Raw genomic sequence first — 13,910 nt, 5'->3', positions numbered from 1 at the left:
GATATTGTGAAACGTGGCGTGTCAAATTGTCATTTGAGAAACAGTTTTTTAAATTTACGGGTAAAATCTGTGACACCGTGAAAACCTCCTGCTGAAAATGTGACACTCAGTTTAGATGAGGAGATACAGCTTAATTTAAAGTAATTAAATCGCAGTTGCGTTTTTACCACTTGAGAATTGGCGTCTTTTTATTTATTATCAATTTCGCAGGGCGTAAAAACGTCTTTTTAATTAGTAAACAAATGTTAAACTTACATTTATAGTACTGCATAGCATATGATCCCATGATCAAAATAAGTAGCCAGAAAAACTCCAAGAAATAATGTTTAACAGTCTGTATTAAGAGACTTAATCGTAACTTTGAAACTTTTGTTTCCAGTTATTTACCAATCTCATTCCATCACTTTTATTTTAATGCGTGTGACTTTCAACTGAACAGTTATGTACGTTTTTTGCCAATGGCTCTGCATCATGGGCGGCATCTTTACTGCCTATCTGCCCCACCAGTAAACTTAAAAAAAGTTCCTAGAAAGTAGAGACAATTAGTTGATCGGTCTTTCCTCCTTTGTTAACGAAGTTTGGCTGTAAGTGACAGTTTGGTAAACGAATCCTAGACGGAATAAATGGAGCTCATATTATGGAAGACTACTTAACCAATCACAGCTGCTAGTGCGCGGCGTAATTATTTTGTGGGACTTACAGCCAGGCTGGCGCTCCAGTCATATACGTAATTAAGGTATGTATTCACAGTGAACGATAGTTCAACCATTAGCTGAATATCTGGGCGGGGTTTACGACGATGGACACACGTAATGACCAATTACAATGCAGAATGGGAGAAGAACTTGCAAACAATATTGTCCGGTGTCAGCTCGCATTCCGTCCAGTTCGATCGGCAAAGGGAGCGGAGAAAGGAACGTCGAGAGCCCGAAGGCAGCAGCCCCACCACCGCCGGCCCAGGTTACCATCCAGCACCGGGAAAACACACTAGACAGCCACCGCCGGCAAAAGTTTAGGATACCATCCAGAAACCACCATGAGCAGCGAGGCCGAGACGCAGCAGCAGCAGGCGCCGCCGCCGCCGCCGCCACAGCAGGCCGCCGAAGCGGAGAGCCCATCCAGCCCGGCAGCGGTGGCTCCCGCTGGGGATAAGAAGGTCATCGGTAAGTAGCTGGGATAAGGCTTTTTAATCCGACAGAAACTGTTATGTAATTTTCCTTAATAAGAACCACCCCCCACCACGATGTTGGTATAGGAATGTGTTAATTGTGTCTTTTTTTTTCATTGGTACCCCTAGTGTGTTATCGTTTGATTTTCTTTGTGTAAAAAGTCGGTTGGGCAAACGGTAAGAAAGGGCCATACCACGAGCTGCATTTTGTATTTGAGTTCTGGAAAAAGTGTTCTAGTTCGGCCCGATTCGCGGGCCGGGTATCTTGGAAGTTTGGTAACGCATCTGTGGCATGTTACCCGGCATTAGATTGCGTGGGGAGCGCATGGGTTCCGAAGTACCGCCGGGTGGGCGGGTTTGATTGGACCGGAAAAAAGGGGTGGATTACAGGGTGGAGGTTCTGGTGGGCCACGAGAGGGGCTACTCGTGTGGATAGTAATGTTAGCGACTGGAGTGGGTTCAGTTAGGTTTTAACTGGGCCCATGAAGGGAGCGCATGGCGTTCAGTTTGGTGGGTGCTGGGGTTGAGTGGTCTTGGTTTCCTGGTTCAGCAGGCGGGGTTGTCAGTGAACTTGAACTAGATCTTCATCTTAACCCTGTGGCGGTGGTATTTTAACCCAGACTTCTCTTTTAAATGGTCTGTTTTAATCATCTGCCTCCACCAAGACCGACTCCGTAGTGTACTGTACCGTACAGACCTGCGGCTGAAGACCCCTTTGTTTAATAGTGTTGTACAGTACTCAAACAAATTGGTAAAACGGCTCGTTTGTTGCCCAAATGCTCATGAGTTACGCAGATGCTCTTTATATTAACAAAAGAAGTCGAAGTTTCCCGAGTACTATTAATATAAATCATCGCACCGGTACCAATCGTCGCTGTTTTAGTAGAGTGACTTTAGCAGGAACTTGGTTGTATTTCCAAAATGTCCGCCGTAGTGTTTGGTTAGGATAGCGTCTCTTTTGTCTAGAAAAACGGGTTTTACGCAGTCACCCCCTGCATAAAATCGTTTGGAAATCAAATAAACAGAATGCCTGTGATATTTAGCGACTGTTTAAAAACATTTCACCTCGGTCTTGTTTTGTATGTGTCTGTACATTTGGCGCGGATTCTGGGCCGGGTTTGCGCTAGATGCGTTGGCTTGGTTCCAACCTCATGGTACCCGAAACAAGCGATTTAAATGTATGCTCCGAATGAAATGTCGCATTTCTTGTTCAGCTTTTTTAATTTAATTTTTATATGACACAAATGCCCTCTGGTAACTTATTGTACGGTTAGTAGTTTGTTTAATCTAAAATGTTTGAGTAATTGTGTATATATTAAAATAACTACGGAGGTTGTATTTTCAACCACGTGTAAACTCAGCACTTCCTTGTAAACCGGTTGCTATCAGGCTTGTTCCGGGAAGAATGTGCAATTGGTCTGACACAACGATGTTTTTCAGTAATGTGCAGTATTTTAAGTGTGGTAGTCGTGTCACTAAAATACATATCCGAGTTAAATTCCTTATAATTAACATGCAGTCTCGTTTAGCTTGAGAAATCAAATATGACATACTTTGAGGCAGTGGTGGGGAATGTGTTTTCAAAATAGGCCCGTGGAGTAGTTTCACTTGTTAAATCGCTGACAGCTAAGCTTCACATCATTGTCTATTAAAAGCACCCCACTTCCAGGTTAATTATAGTATCCAGATACTTCAAGCGGCCATGTTGCCTAGTGCTTCAGTTTCTAAGTTGTTGTCTGGATGTATTACAGTAGGAGTTGTTTCTAAATTTACTGTTTAGAGTACGAAACAAGACATGTAAATACCCAACGGAATCTTATTAAAGTCGAAATAATCGTTCTGGGTAAGAGTCCCATGTCTACTGTTGATTATGGATAACTTTAATTCCTAGAACTGCATCTATATCCATTTTGTCATTGATTTATTTTCTTTTACAGCAACAAAGGTCCTGGGAACAGTGAAGTGGTTTAACGTAAGAAACGGCTACGGTTTCATCAACAGGTTTGTTAGACTTGGTACTTTTACACCCTAAATTGTGTGACATTACACCATGTGCATTGGATAAAGTTCTGTTAAGTGTACTGAATTACATACTAGCTAATGTACTACACTGAGTCCACATCTTCTCTTGCGTTTGCGTTATAATAAAATTGAAGCTTTGTTTGACCCCATTTAAGTATGGTAGCTATCCATTTTAGGCTTGCACTCTAATTCTGTGCTTTTTAAAGCTGCTACTGTAGGCCTTAATCCAACAGCCCATTTCTTGAAGGAGTGCAAATATAACTTGTCTCCATTTTCTCTGCTTCTGATTTTTTACTTCACTTTGGAATGTGCAGATATTTCAAAGAATGCTATGAATTGGGGGGGGGGGGGGGGGGGGGGGAAGAACAACTGTTTTGTTGTATTGCAGAATTACCCCAATGGTCTTGCTGCAATGAGACGGTGTAATCTGTGGTACCATGAGGCAGTTTAATGATGAATTGATGTAGACCCCCCCCCCCCCCCAAAAAAAAAAACAAAACAAAAAAAAACAAAAACTAAATATTCTCCACACAATTATTCAACTCATGTAATTAGTACAATTCCCCTGAAGAAAAGTATATGCACTTTAACACTTAATGTGTGTTTTTGTTTTTCTTAGGGACGACACAAAAGATGATGTCTTTGTACACCAGGTTAGTATAGATGCGAATATCTTCCGTACAAAAGTGTGGTCCACTTGTGTGTAATCTACTTCACATAAAATGGGGAATGTGGGAGGGGGGAGGGGGGGGGGTCTGGTTTAGGGAATTAGTAATTGGGGTTAATTTCACCAGAAAATTGTCAATTGACTTTTGAACGGTAAGATTTCTTATACTTCTCAGTATTGGATATACCCACAACATAGCAATGTATCACTTGGATGTTTTGAATGCTATCTCATGTAGTTTTGTCTTTGGCCATATAACAGCTGCTTGTTCACATTGCATGCTGATGGCGGGTTATTTGGGTAGGATACACTGTTCACATTTCAATTGCTTGTTTTCCAGACTGCCATTAAGAAAAACAACCCAAGGAAATATCTGCGCAGTGTTGGAGACGGGGAGACGGTAGAGTTTGATGTGGTAGAAGGAGAGAAGGTAACTTGGCTTTTTCAATTTATTATTTTTTTTAAACCACAAGCAGTAAAGGTTGCTACCCACCAGGTGTGATGCGACAAGCGGAGCTGTGCAGCGATGCGTCAATGAGTAGAACCTGTACTTTTGATAAGTCTCTTTCACACCACAGGTGACGCAGGAGCGGCACTGGAGCAATGCAAAATAAATAGGATTGAATCCTATATTTTGCTATTTGACATGCTCAACTAGGGCATTGAGCGATGGAAGAACAGCTTCAGTGCACATGGTCCAGCAGGGTGAAGCAGTATCCAAAATGATGGATACCTGTCGTTGTGGAGGGGGGCGTCTGGTGTGTGGAGACCTGTAGACTTGTATAGAGTAATGCAATGCATTTTGTCTACTATGGTGCAATGATATTTCACATTCTTTATTTTTATTTCCCAGGGGTTGTAGTAAAATAACAATATTATGGGATAGATGTAATGTGCTTGAAGAATCTACTAGTAAGTTTGTTTCATAAGTGAAGGTCCTGTCTACTTTTCTAGTTCTCATTTGGACCACTTTGTTTTTAAAGCTTTAGTAAATTGGGCGAGACTGCAATAGGCACACGACTGTACTGTACTTAACTTTCCTCCCGTATTCTTCTTTGTTCCAAGCTAAATTAATTTCCTTGTAGCTCAGTCCTTTAAGACTATCCCAGGACGTTGCTCTTTGGACTCTCCAGGGCCACGATGTCCATTTGGTGCTGTGGTGCCCAGAATTAGACAGTATTTATAATGTAATCTCACCAGTGCATTGTACAGTCTTATTATAACCTCCTTGGATTTGTACTCTACACTTTTATGGCTGTATACCCAAGCATTCAGTTAGCTTTTTTGTTGCATCCCTGCACTGTGTGATTTGCTGACAGCGATGAATCTATTACAGCACCACAGTCTTTCTCCTGCTGTTCTAGTTCTATTCCCTCAGTTTGGTGTCTGGATCGCACGTTTCTGTGACCGGCATGTAACATTTTACATTTGTTGATATTGAATTTCATTTGCCACATTTCTGCCCAGTTCTTAAACGTCTCTGCCACTGCCCCAAGTTTTGTCATCTGCAAATTTGACTGGTTTGTGCCAAATATAAGTAGTTGGTGTAGATTAGAAACATGAGTGGTCCACGGACAGAGCCCTGCAGCACCCCACTCAGTACATTGCCCCAGTTAGGTTCCCCTCTTAAAAGTACTCTCTGCTTCCATTTGTTTTATGTACTACATTGTATTGCTGCTTGAGACATTTATAAAACTTTGTCTCTTTCTTCTACTTGTGTACTAACCCATGTTATCAACAAAAATGATGGGTAATTGATTACGTTTTTGAGCCTCTAGCTACAAGATGATCATGTACAAGAAATCAAAAGTTGTCTGTGGGTTAGTAGTTAACCAGATATGTCTGTCCCTTTTTTTTTTTTTTTTTCCTCATCAGGGTGCAGAAGCAGCCAACGTTACTGGTCCAGGGGGAGTTCCAGTTCAGGGAAGCAAATACGCAGCAGACCGCAATCGTTACAGGCGCTACCCCCGTCGCAGGGGCCCCCCACCCGATTACCCACAGAACTACCAGAGTGATGGTGAGGGCGAGGGAAGTGAGAAGAGAGAGGGGCAGGGCCAGGAGAGTGTGCCTGAGGGGGAAATCCAGCCCCAGCAGCGCCGTCCTCCCTTCCCCAAGAGACGCTACCCACCCTACTACGTCCAGAGGCGCTATGGACGCCGTCCACCGTACACCAACACCTCACCGCGTGGGGAAAGCACAGAGGTAAGCCTGGATCTACATGCTTCAAACTCCTTTCGGTCAATTTACAATGTACCACTTAAATCGATTTTAATTGAGGTTTAAACTTCAAAACAAGTCTTAAAGGCCAGTCTATGAGCTCAGTTGCAACTTGCCAATTTAGTTCTAGGTGTAAACGTACCAGCGGTGTCTTAATTTAAGCCCATTTTGTGGTCTCTTTTAGACCATGTAACAGCAGGTTTAACTGGGCTCTCTACTATCTGAAGGGGCAGTATTAGATATACAAATATCGGTGGTGGCTGGTAGCAAAAATCTTCAGGTGTTCACACCTCAGATGCAGGTGAGGGGGTCTGGGGTGAGGGGGGCGTCGGGGTGAGGGGGTACAGGGGGGTTGGGGTCAGGGGGCCAGCCTCGGTGGTAGAAGCACTGTCCATTGGGTCTGTTTCTTGTTGGTAGCGATACAAAATTTTGCTCTGCGATGTCTTATCTTGGCAAATTTTTCGATTTACTGTATTAGTCACGAATGTCAGCTATCATGTCATTTTTTGTTTTTGTTTTTTTCCCCAATTGATAACATGGCTAAAGCATTTAATTGTTTGGTTTTCATACATTCAGAAATAGTGATGTTGAAATAAGAAATAAATTAAACACACCGAAATGTACTCAAATTTAAATGTGTATTTATTTAAATTAAGTTGTCCCTGAATTTAAATCAATCCCAAATTCAAAGACAAAGAACAAAATTGAACAAATGAGTATTCATAAACATTAATTTAAAGTTAGACAGAGTTAGACTTGTGAATTTTATTTTAATATTTAAACAGCTTAAACATTTTCTGTCTTTCTGCAAAGTAACGGCATTGTTGATGTGCCAGTGTCACACGAGAGGGGGAAATGAAACGCACATCACCCAGAAGGGAAGCACAATTCATTAATAAGAGACTGGGGGTCCGGCGAGCAAGCGAACATTGTTAACCGGCCACCCCTGACAAATATATTACAACCTCATGTATAAAACATATCCATTTGCTGTTTTTATTTTATTGAGAAAATGTGGTTTAACAAATTGATGTAAGTAGCCAAGTGCTTTTGCGAACAACAGGTACTGCGCTTGCTGTGCCTTAAATTATTTTTAGACTTTTTTTTTATATTGGTGCAAAATTTGAATTTTGTGAAAAGGGGTTATATTAAGTTGCTACCCAAATTCTTATTTGTTTTTATTTAAAACAGTATGTAAAATTCTATAGGGGCCGGACTGTGGACTGCAGGACTGTGGTAGAATTAGGGCTTCTGATTTTCGGTTTTAACAAAAAAAAAAAAAAATGTAATCGTTGTATAGCCAATAAACACTGGATAACAGTGGCAATGGTTACTCCATTCACACTGACCACCCCTTTAAAAAATAATAATAATAATGAAACCTTCAAACTACCTTTCCCAGTGCAGCTGGGCAATGTCCCTCCTTACTGACTTGTATCTGTTATTGATTTGTTCTGAATACTTGAAACCTACCCCAACTGAGTGGCAGCACATTCCTGCATTTCTATTGGAGACTCGCTTGCAAGATTTGAAACAAGGTTACAATTAGGAATGGAGGCTTGTTCGTGGGATTTAACCCTTAGCGGTCCATTTATTCAGCGCATCTTGGGCTCGTCGGGTCCAATTTATTTTCACACGCAGTTTATTTTAGACGCACTGTTTTAATTTTTTTTTTTTCACAGTACAGGTTTAAAAGGCACTGCATATCAACAGGACACTCAGTACTGCATCTCCAGCCCCGCCCCACCCCTTGTTAGCTGTATTTTTCACATACCTCTTCATAGTCGTGCATACTGATAAGTCATCTCCTGATCACTTGTTTTATCACCAAACTCCTCAATAATGCGATCCAAGTCATTATTTTATTACTATAACGTCTCAAAGCTCTGCAAATGTCTGATATTCTTTGAGTGCTGGATGCGAAGCAGCTATCTTGTTTATGTCCGTGTTATCGCTGTGTGCCGGGGCTATATGTATTGCTCCGATCCCCCCCTTTTTTTTTTCCCTGGCTCCTATCGGTCTCACTTGGCCATTGAATGGTTTTCTTGGCTTTTTCCAGAGAAAAAACGACTAGAGACCTGTGCTTTATGTCTCTTTTTGACGTACCGGAAAGGGAAAATTGTAATGTCGGACCTGGTCCGACATAGGACTGCAAAGGGTTAAAGCTGTATTTAAGATATGGAGGATTTAAAACAGAATTGCAAATTGTGGCAATGTTTTAAAAAAGCCTACACAATCCCCAGAAAAATGTGCCTGATTTTGGGCACAAGGATTTCATTGTGGAAGACAGCAAAGGAAAGAAGGTACAATTTAAGTGTGCAAGTACTGTCGAATTACTACTATACATATTTTGACCAGAAAGAAAAAACACCCCAAAAAAACAATTTCATACCGTATATAAAAAAAAAAACAAGCCCTGGAAAACGATTTACATAAAACTCTAGCTAAAAATAAGCACTGAAAAATAAAATAAACTGAAAAACAGAATCCCTAGATATGCTAACCAAAAAATAGCATGTTTCAATAAATGAAATACTAAGAATAAAAGTTAATGTAAACTGGATTTCATCATAGATACCATATATGGTTCTGTTTCCTACCTAATCTATGGGGTGCACATTGTTAGATTATCACAGATACTGAAGACACTAGAAATACCAGGAACCCTTTCAGAACACTCAACTAATTCCAAATTAGGTACAGTTTGTCAAAAGTTAGCATTCCACCAGGAACACTTGCTTGGTGCTGTAGTTCACTGCTAGTTTTCCAGACATTGCTGGTAAGCTTTGTAAACCATATGCAATATAGTAATTTAAACGCTATTTTTAAATTGTTTTGGGTTTCATGTAGGCATATTCAGTATTACAAGATACAACCTACTTGCTGTGTAGATGAATTCGCAAAGAAAGGTTAATTTGCGGCATTTGTCTTTTAAATAGAGCTGGTTTAAAACTGGTTTAGGTGTTTGGTATGTTGTAGTAGGGTTTAATTTAGACCAATTTAATGGTTAACAGGAGTTGAATCAAACCTGGATTTAGTACCATGTTAGTAAGGAAGTGGTACGTTGCAATTGACCCTTGGTGTTTGTTGTATGCTTTTATGTAGCAGAGTGCTAATGTGAGGTGGCAGCTGCATACAGGTATCCACCTTTTATAATTCTGCTTATCTTTTCAGATAAGAATTCATATAGCACAAGGTGTGCTACAATTGGTAATTGTTTAAATATACTCCCTTTTCTTTCTGGCTTTGGTTTAGAAGCTACGTGTCATGCTGTTAATATGATGACCCCATACTGTTCCATGAATTTCAGATTGGTCGTACTGTAGGTATTAATGAGCCATATCTCCTGGAAACCACAATGTTTTTCCGAGTTCTTTAATGTAAATTTACGTTTTGTATTGCAGGGAGGTGAAGGAGAAGAGAACCAAGGTGCTGTTGACCAGGGTGCTAAACCAATGAGGCAGAACTACTACAGAGGCTACCGACCAAGGTTCAGAGCAAGGTTTGCATGTTGTGTTCACTGAGTTAGAGCTGCAACAACGAGTTGATGGGAGGGGTCGTCGGCAAAAGGACTAAACAGCCTAAATTTACTATATTCAGTCACTTGATAAACAAATAGGACATTTCTCTCCTTGCCGCCTTGTATTCTTCTGATTAAGTGTCAGCCAGTTAGCTGAACAATCAACAAGCAAAATCAACGTTGTTGCAGTACTACACTGAATTGCAACTGCTTTTTCTTGTATTTTTTTTTACATTTTATAATGTCCCACTTGGGTTTCTGTATTTCCTGTTTGTGGATAAGTTCTTTGACTGCTTACTAACCCTAAATGACATTGGTGTCTGATCCTTCACTGTATGTATCTGAGGAGTCATGCCTGACTAGCAAAGGAGGGACTCTGGTCTGACTTTAATGCTGTTCAAATCCAACTCTAATCTCAAATTGGGTTAGTTGTCTAAACTTGGCCCCCAATAGAAGTTAGTCCACATCATAAAACTGCTACACAATTTGGAGGGTGTTTTAGTTGTAGCCATTGCCGTTGTCCCTTGACTACTTCTATGAGCACTAAATTGAGTCGACAGAATTTAACCCTTAGCGGTTCATTTATTCAGCTCGTATCCGGCGCGTCAGGTCCAATTAATTCACAGGCATAGTTTATTTTAGACGCACTGTTTTAAAAGTACTTTTTTTCACAGTAAAACAGGTTTAAAAGGCACTGCATATCAACAGGACACTCAGTACTGTATCTCCAGCCCCGCCCCACCCCTCGTTCGCTGTATTTTTCACATACCTTTACATAATACTGCATACACTGATATCATCTCCTGATCACTCGTTTTATCACCAAACTCCTCAATAATGCGATCTAAGTCGTTATTTTATTACTATAACATCTAATAAAAAGCCCTGCAAATGTCTGATTCTTTGAGCGCTGGATGCAGAAGCAGCTATCTTGTTTGTTTATGTCTTATCTATGGTGTCGGGGCTATCTGTATTCATGAAATACGCGCCCCCCCCCCCCCCCCCCTTTTTTTTTTTTTTAATGGTTCTCTGCTTTTTCCGGAGAAAAAGTGACTAGAGACCTGTTTTTTACATCTTTTTGATATTGGACAGGGTCCGACATTGGACTGGAAAGGGAGAATTGCGATGTCAGACCAGGTCTGACATAGGACCGCAAAGGGTTAAAACTGTCCATGGTTTAGGAGGTTAATGTCAACCAATTATTTCAGCATAGCTGGTTGGTCTGGGGCATGAGAGGTAAGATGCAAGATGCTTCTAAAGTGAGTAGCTGACACTGTCCCAAGCTGGGGAAGGAAATACTTGCCTGGGCTTAAAATGAAATCCAACATGGAAACTACTGTTCCTTACGCAGATGTTTGGAGAAGATTGATACTATAAGCAGCAGACTAAGCCTCTGGAATCTCTGGGCTTGCAAAGATACCAAAGCCATACTGTATTATCACGAATATAAATACATGCAACAGTGTGCAAAAACAGAGATGCATCGTTATTTAATACTTGTCTTGATATGTTTTCTGCTTCAACTCATGTGCATGTAAGGGCATGTGCTTTAACGCTCTTAAATATAGGCTCTTCATAAAAATAAAGTTTGCAAGTTTAAAGCAACTAGAGGTCATTAAATTTTATAGAGAAACTAATGTCAGTACAGCTTCTTCCTCTCAAACAATTGACTTGCTTCCTTTTGTCTATGTGGCTATTCAGGGATTTGCTCTAAATGTTAGGTTTCATGAAATAAATGATCCGCTGACTACCTTGGTGAGGTAGCTTTACAGAGAGAATTGAATACAACTGAAAATGCATGAAATCCTGTTAAATAGGAAACAGACATCCCATTTACTTTTGACAAAGATTTGTAGGTGTGGTCAGTTCTGAGTATAGATGTTAGAAGGACTGAAAGCCCCATTTGCCATGTGGTCAGCTGCACTGTCAAAGTATCATTATTGTATTTCCTTCCAAACCAGCCCCCCCCCCCCATGGCCTTTTGAAAACATGCATGGATTTTCCCCTTAATGTGAAAGTGACCTCTGTGGTTGTCTGCAGGGGCCCCCCTCGTCCCAGACCACCCCGGGATGATGCCAATGAGGAGGACAAGGAGAACCAAGGCGACGGCTCCCAGGACCAGCAGCCACGCCAGCGCAGGTATCGCCGCAACTACAACTACCGCCGCAGACGCCCTCAGAGCGATAAACCTGAAGATGGCAAAGAGAACAAAGCAGCCGAACCAGCAGCTGAGAAAACATCCGCTCCCCCGGCCGAGCAGGGAGGCGCTGAGTAAATACCGGCTTACCACCGACACCATCGTCCGGGTACGTAGCAGCGGGAGTGAAGGGCTTCCAACCATTAACATTTAATACATGTAACACGATAGCTAATTGGTGTCGGATGAAGACTATCTCTTGCATGCGTTACCTAGTCGCCATTGAATTCTTTAAACTAATTTTAATGGAACCGTCAAATCTACACCATGAAGCACTTGTGTGTGGAAAAGTTGATCTTGTCTATATTGCAAGTGATTTGGAATCTGCTATTGTAGCTTCGTGACTGTGTCAGGGTTTGGTACCTGGCCACATACAAAGAATTATCTGTAAAAGCTGATTGCTTTGCTGCAGAGGGCTCATGCCATTGTGTGCCAGTGTTGGAGAGGAAACCCATTTCCATAGATGTTAACCAAATACACAATCTTGGGTTTGTGCCCAGCTACTGTTTTACAAAGTTGCATTGCAAACCCTGCTTAAATGTGCAGTTTTCATTGAGGGACTAATCTTGTATAAAAATAATAAAATGAGGTAATGCAGTGGGTTTGATGAAACAAACGTTGACAACATCACTGGGCAATTTCTATTGTTTGGTTCGTTGACATTTTTGGTCAAGTGCTAAAGCTTTATTTTGCTCCCTGCCATTGAACTGCATGGAGTAACTGCAAAGGCTTTTAGTAAATGGCTACAGACTAGTGTCTTTCGCAAAGTGCTGTACTTGGCGCCACAAATTTAGACAGTTGCCATACATTTCAGTATCGCATTTATATAGTGCAAATATTGTACTTGACATTTGCCTTGTAAATGATCAAGATATTGGAGACACTAGTTAAGTAAGCACAATGTTTGCTATATTTTTAACTTTGTATTGTAGTAATAACTTCAGTGGCCATATTTCAGAAACCTACATGAGCCAATTTTGTATTCAGATTTATTTAATTAATGAGTAGAGACTTGCACTTGACATGCTGTTAATAATTCACTGAAATATTTTTATTGTGTGTTTCCATGTTTTCAAACAATTCTAAGAATTTCCAATCTCCTTGCATTAATTGAACACATTCTGTAATGAGAAATTAAGGATATTGAAAATTATCAAACTAGAATGTTTTGAGTAAAAGAAAGTGTGTGTGTGTAGAAGTAATGCTAATCTAAAATGATTGTTTTTACTTTTCATTATAAGATAGACCATGATGCATAATTTTATAGCTGTTGAACTTTGATAGTGTTGTACTAATCATGTTTTTTTTTTTTTTTTGCAGTTTAGTCAACATGAAGAAACATCAAAGGAAATGAAGACCAGAGCAATAAGAAACAGATTTGACTTGACGATCTTGAAAGCTTGCTACATGCAGTTGACCAGATACCAGTGATTGGCTGCAGAATCTATGCAGCCTAATTTTTTCATTACTTTTATCTGACAACTAAAAACATAACTTCTTTTGGTAAAAGTTAAAGTTTTTTGTAAATCGGTCTTAAGTTTTTACACCAATAGTTTTTAAAGTAATTTGATATCTGGTCAATTTGACATTTTTAAATTAAAGAATTAAATCTGAATTTATTTGTACAACCTGAATTTAAAAACAAAGGCAAGCGCAAATAAAAGTCAAAGTTTCTGATCTCCTGTGGTTTATTTCATGGCTTAATGGTTGTTTTGGGATCAGGCTAAAAGTCCCAGCTGTTTTAAAAATGTCTTGCGCTCAAAGCAGTGAAGTTTCCTAAATGCAATCTGAACCTTGGCAAAATCTCCACCTTCCTGAGAGCTATCTTTAATTGCACCAAACAGAAGCTTTTTTTTGGCACCATTGGGTCTTGTAAGGATCTTTAGTTATCTGTGGCGACTGAAATAGTGGAGGTGTCGATACTTACCATAAAAAAATAAATAAATAAATAAATAAAGTAGGTACCTTTCAGCGATGTCTGAAACAAAAGGGATAAAGCACTAGAGCTTTATGTTGGCTTACTAAACCCGATTATCTGGTTAGTTTGTTTTCTCTTGTGGTTTATTACTCCTATTTGAAACCTAGTCTCATTGAGGGAATGAAGGCATAAATTTACCGT

At 40.3% G+C, this 13,910-nt stretch overlaps 1 protein-coding gene across 2 annotated transcripts; it reads left to right on the top strand.

Moving 5' to 3' along the window:
- The first annotated feature begins 853 nt into the window (after positions 1-853).
- On the top strand, positions 854-13,468 carry LOC117432441 (Y-box-binding protein 1-like). Of its 2 annotated transcripts, none has more exons than XM_034904492.2 (8): positions 854-1,163; positions 3,106-3,169; positions 3,810-3,843; positions 4,198-4,287; positions 5,733-6,059; positions 9,479-9,576; positions 11,635-11,900; positions 13,112-13,468. In XM_034904492.2, the coding sequence occupies exons 1-7, from the start codon at positions 1,037-1,039 to the stop codon at positions 11,867-11,869; spliced, it is 975 nt and encodes a 324-aa protein (XP_034760383.1). In that variant the 5' UTR covers positions 854-1,036; the 3' UTR covers positions 11,870-11,900; positions 13,112-13,468. The 2 variants fall into 2 exon arrangements, with proteins under 2 accessions (XP_034760383.1, XP_034760384.1); XM_034904493.2 differs by having other exon boundaries at positions 856-1,163; positions 9,479-9,564.
- The last annotated feature ends 442 nt before the right edge of the window (positions 13,469-13,910 follow it).

The sequence above is a fragment of the Acipenser ruthenus genome, chromosome 20 (assembly GCF_902713425.1).
Source record: "Acipenser ruthenus chromosome 20, fAciRut3.2 maternal haplotype, whole genome shotgun sequence".
Lineage (NCBI taxonomy): Eukaryota > Metazoa > Chordata > Actinopteri > Acipenseriformes > Acipenseridae > Acipenser > Acipenser ruthenus.
The sequence above is the reverse complement of the archived record's forward strand: the minus strand, read 5'-3'. Positions and strand labels throughout refer to the sequence as shown.